The 4,116-nt window shown below is 63.3% G+C and overlaps 1 protein-coding gene across 1 annotated transcript; it reads right to left on the reverse strand.

The window, feature by feature from the left end:
• Positions 1-1,782: 1,782 nt before the first annotated feature.
• Positions 1,783-3,789, reverse strand: CANT1 (calcium activated nucleotidase 1). The gene is made up of 3 exons (XM_010286989.1): positions 3,157-3,789; positions 2,691-2,894; positions 1,783-2,233 (listed from the first exon to the last, which is right to left on the reverse strand). The coding sequence occupies exons 1-3, from the start codon at positions 3,773-3,775 to the stop codon at positions 1,863-1,865; spliced, it is 1,194 nt and encodes a 397-aa protein (XP_010285291.1). The 5' UTR covers positions 3,776-3,789; the 3' UTR covers positions 1,783-1,862.
• Positions 3,790-4,116: the final 327 nt, after the last annotated feature.

The raw sequence follows: 4,116 nt of genomic DNA on the forward strand, positions 1-4,116 counted from the left end.
GGTGTCAGCTAAGGGCTGTTGCTCAGAGCTATGAGCCAGCCGCTCATCAGCTGCACCCCTGCCTGCTCCCACCCGCACTGGGCACAGGGTCCCTCTGACAGCAGCTCTGTCAATAGCATCCCCGCAGGCACCCCAGTCCGCTGGGAAGTCGCCCTGGCCCCTCGCTGGTGGCTGGTGTGAAGCTGTGCTGCCCTGCAAACTGGGGCAGCGGCTGGGCCAAGTTGGGGGAGCACGGGCCAGGCGCAGAGCTGCAGTCCTTGCAGTTAGTGGCGTGGGAAGGGAGCCCTGGGAGCCTGCAGATGCCCATGTTTCACGCTTTCAGCTCCCAAGACCTGTGCAAGTTCCTCCCGCAGCACAGGCTGCGGCCGCGATTTCACAACACTGCTGGCGAGCTGGGGGAGAGCTCCCGGCCAGCAAAGCCCCAGTGCTGCTGTGAATACTTCCCAGCTGCTGCCGGCCCAGGAAAGCCCAGCTGGTGCTTCTGGCTCTCCCTCCTGTGCCGAACACAGCAGCCCTCGGAGCAGGCACAGCCCTGCCGCTCACCAGCTCCCTGCAGCTTCAGTCCAGTTCCCAGCCCCTCCCGGAGCTGACAGCTCTGGGTCTAGAGGCACCTCTGGGGCTGGAGATGGAGCATCCCAAGGCTTGGAGAAGACATGCAGCCAGTAAGCTGCTGTCCTTGGGCTGCAACTGGCACGAGGCCAGGTGCAGGGACGTGCTGCTTTACACCCGGCCCTGGCTGTTGGCCTGTCAGTTGACTGGGGCCACACTCACTTCCCCCAGCCCCGCAGGCAGTGCCGCTGTGCTGGTACAGCGGCACCAGGAGCAGCCCTGGCCCCAGCTTGCCAGCGCTTGAGGCCACTAAAAGCCTCTTCCCTGGTGTTACCGGCGGTGCGGGAACTGCTGCATCCCCCCCTCTCGGAGATAAGGGCAAAGGTACACTGCCACAGTTCCCTCCCATATGAGACTTTTCCCCAGAAAACAGTGCCCAGGGCCACCCATCAGCCTGGCAGTCACCTCACCCAGCTTAGGGGAAAAGGGAAGGAAAACCAGCTTCTGGGAAAAAAGCCGGATGAAATCCCCTGCAGCTATGACATCATGGACAGCCCTTGCCTGCCCTGGCTGTAACAGCCTGCTGTGGGCCCATCCCCCTGAGTCACCCTGACCCCAGGACAGTCAGGAACAGGTCAGGATCTGGCCAATCGTGCCCTGAAGGATGATCCTCCCCATAGGGATGCTTGTGTCCAGCGCTTTCCCAGTCAGGTGCTGGGGACACAGAGAGAAGCCTCTCCTGGACGGTAGAGAGAAGCCTCTCCTGGAGGGTGGCCCCAGGACAGGCTGCCAGCATGGCTGGGCTCCACAGCCCGGGTCAGACCAGGTACCAGGATAGTCCCAGCGCTCCAGCTGGACACCCCCTCCTCCAGCCGGGAAGCACCACAGCATGGCAGGATGTGAGGCAGAGCTGGGGCGCAGGCTCCTCCTCAGCTGCAAACCGACAGCCCGGATGTCACCAGAGCCACCAACTCGCCGCAGAGGGCTTCTGTCGCAATTAGGGGCCAGGAGCTAAGAGCTGCAGCGCGGGGTCCACGCCTGGGGGCTTGGCCGTGTCTCCTGGGCTGTGGCTCGCAGCACCGTGTGCTGGCAGTCCTTTGCCACCAGGTGCCACTGCTGAAACACTCGCACCACGCCTGCTGCAGCAGAGCCAACGCTTTACAGGAGATGCCAAGGCCGACTACAGAGCTGGGAGCACTGCCCGGCATCCCTCAGCCGAGCCCGGGGCGTGCGCCTGGCTAGGAGCATGCTGGCAGGGCCTGCCCCAGCACCCTTCAGCCTCCCTCGCCCCTCTGGTCCAGTGCAGAAGTCAGTTAAATAAACTCAATGCCCTCGTATTTCACGCTCCCGATTCTGGTCTCGGGCAGGAGGAAGCGCCCATCCAGTGTGAAGGCCATGATGTAGCTGGCGATCTTGCCGTTGTCCTCTTCTGATTTCAGGGCCACAATGATCTGGTCATCCGTGTCTGGGACGAACTTGAAGGAGGAGAAGCCGTGGGTGGGGACCACCTCACCCACGCGTCCCACTGTCACGTCCCCAAAGTCCTGGGTGGAGCTCAGCAGCAGATTGGTGCCTCGCCGCTCATCTGCCTTCTCGTTGTATCGCTCGTGGCTGGCACGGCGCGGCAGGAAGAACCAGCGCTGCAGGGTGTCGCTCCAGGAGGCCGACTCATGGATCAGGTAACCTGCAGCAGGGAGCGGCATCTGATGGCAGGGGGCAAACAGGGCACCCGCCAGGCTGGGGTGAGACCCTTCCCTGCTCCAAAAGACACTGCAGCCAGGGAGGTCGCAGACCCACGCAGGCAACCGCTGCAAACGTTTCTGCCTCCTCCTGCCCCACTGCCCATGCAGCAGCCCCCCCAGTCCCTCCCAGACCCAGGCAGGGGCACCCCAGCATGGCCCAGGGGCCTGGCTGCCAGGCACAACGCCGGCTGAGCCACCCTCCAGGTGCTCGTCAACAGACAGAGGAGAAAATTGGCCAGGGCAGACTCCAGCCTCTCCACCAGGACATGGGGAGTTCACTGGCCTCCAGCATCCTTTAAATATCACACCAGTCCCAGTACCTATGGGGAGGGAGACACCAGCCCTGGAGCCTGCAGAGGCTGTGGGACACGGGGTGGCAGAAGGGAGCCTTGTCAGTACCTGGGGGTCGGATCCCCACTGCGGCTCTCAGTGCGTTGTAGTTTGACACCCAGTTCTCATGGCCCACGTCGCCCTTGTAGCCAATGACCTTTACCCACTCAGGGTTCTCGTTCACCACCTCTCCGGTCGTCGTGGTCCACTCCTTACCCAGTCCCCCGACGTAGAGGTGCTCATCCTTCACTGCCAGCCATTCTGCCTTGAAGCCTGCAGCGGAAAGAACAGGACGAGCTGGGTCTCATCCAGCACACGGACATCAGACCGGTCCCCGCCCTCCCAAATGCCATGCCAGACGGCCCAGTGCTGGGCACATCCTTCCCCCACGCAGCCAACCGGTCCTCCAGCAGGAATTGCCCCCATCCCAGCTGCATTTAGGGGGTCACAGAAAGGGTGCACCCCACCCTGGCAAGATGCAAAGAGCCAAGGGCTTCACTGCTCTGCGTCTGCAGGGCGGGACAGGAGAGCTCACCTTTCCCCACTGTGCCATCCCCGTCCGGGAGGATCACCCAGGGCACTACCTTGTTGCCCTCGATCTGGTAGACCACTCCTGTCCGGTCGTCCACAGCATACAGCTTCCCATTGAAGACAACCAGCTCAGAGAGCTCCATGCCCCTGCCCTTCTCGGCCAGGTGGGACTGCAGCATGCTCTCATCTTTGTCCCACTCCACCGTCACACTGTCCCCACTGTCCGACAGCACCAGGTAGCCCTTCTTCAGGTAACTGAACCAGGTGTGCTCCTCAGAGCCCCGGGACTGCGTGTCCAGGTCTGCAATGACTCCGATGCGGTAGCGCATGCCCTCGGGGTTCCTCTGGGGTGGGGAGAGCGGGTAGGTGTCATTGTAGCGGTCCCCTGCCTGCAGGCTGAGCTGCCAGTTGCGAGGATTGGGTGGGATGGGCCGTGCCGGGGAGGACCGGTGCAGGCAGAAGAGCAGCAGCACAAACCCCACGCAGGCTGACGACAGCACGATGGCCCTCCAGCGCAGTCGGAAGCGGGGGTCAGCACCCTTGGTCATGGACGCGAGGACAGGCAGACCACCCACGCTGATCCGGAGGGGGCTCATAGACTCATGGCAGGGCGGGACGGGCATGAGACTGGGGGTGAGGAGAAGCTGGTGGCAAAGAGGGGAGGAAGCAGGTCAGAGAGCTGGAACCTGGTGCTGCACTGAGCTTGGGGGGCAGCAGGGCACAGACATGAGGGAGAGGCGAGGGGCCCTATCCCCTCTCCTGCAGCAGGAGAAGGTGTTGCTGCCTTGCGCAGGGAAGCGTCAGCACCCCAAGGGGGCTGCTTTGCTGCTGGAGCCACTGTCAGCCCCTTCTCACCTGCCTCCGCACTCCCAGACCAGAACGAGCCCTGGCGCGTTGGCAGACATGCACAACCCGCTCAGCACCTCTACCTGCCCCAGGGTAGCCCAGGCAGGGAGCTGAGGCA

This window comes from Phaethon lepturus, unplaced genomic scaffold, assembly GCF_000687285.1.
Source record: "Phaethon lepturus isolate BGI_N335 unplaced genomic scaffold, ASM68728v1 scaffold34295, whole genome shotgun sequence".
Taxonomy (NCBI): Eukaryota; Metazoa; Chordata; class Aves; order Phaethontiformes; family Phaethontidae; genus Phaethon; species Phaethon lepturus.

Bases quoted from the DNA above. Each gene is read 5' to 3' on its own strand.
- CANT1 (XM_010286989.1), bottom strand. From the start codon at position 3,775: ATGCCCGTCCCGCCCTGCCATGAGTCTATGAGCCCCCTCCGGATCAGC. The intron at 2,895-3,156 runs GTGAGCTCTCCT...TTTCCGCTGCAG, and splicing joins GGATGGCACAGTGGGGAAAG to GCTTCAAGGCAGAATGGCTG. The intron at 2,234-2,690 runs GTACTGACAAGG...TCCCTGCTGCAG, and splicing joins AGTGGGGATCCGACCCCCAG to GTTACCTGATCCATGAGTCG.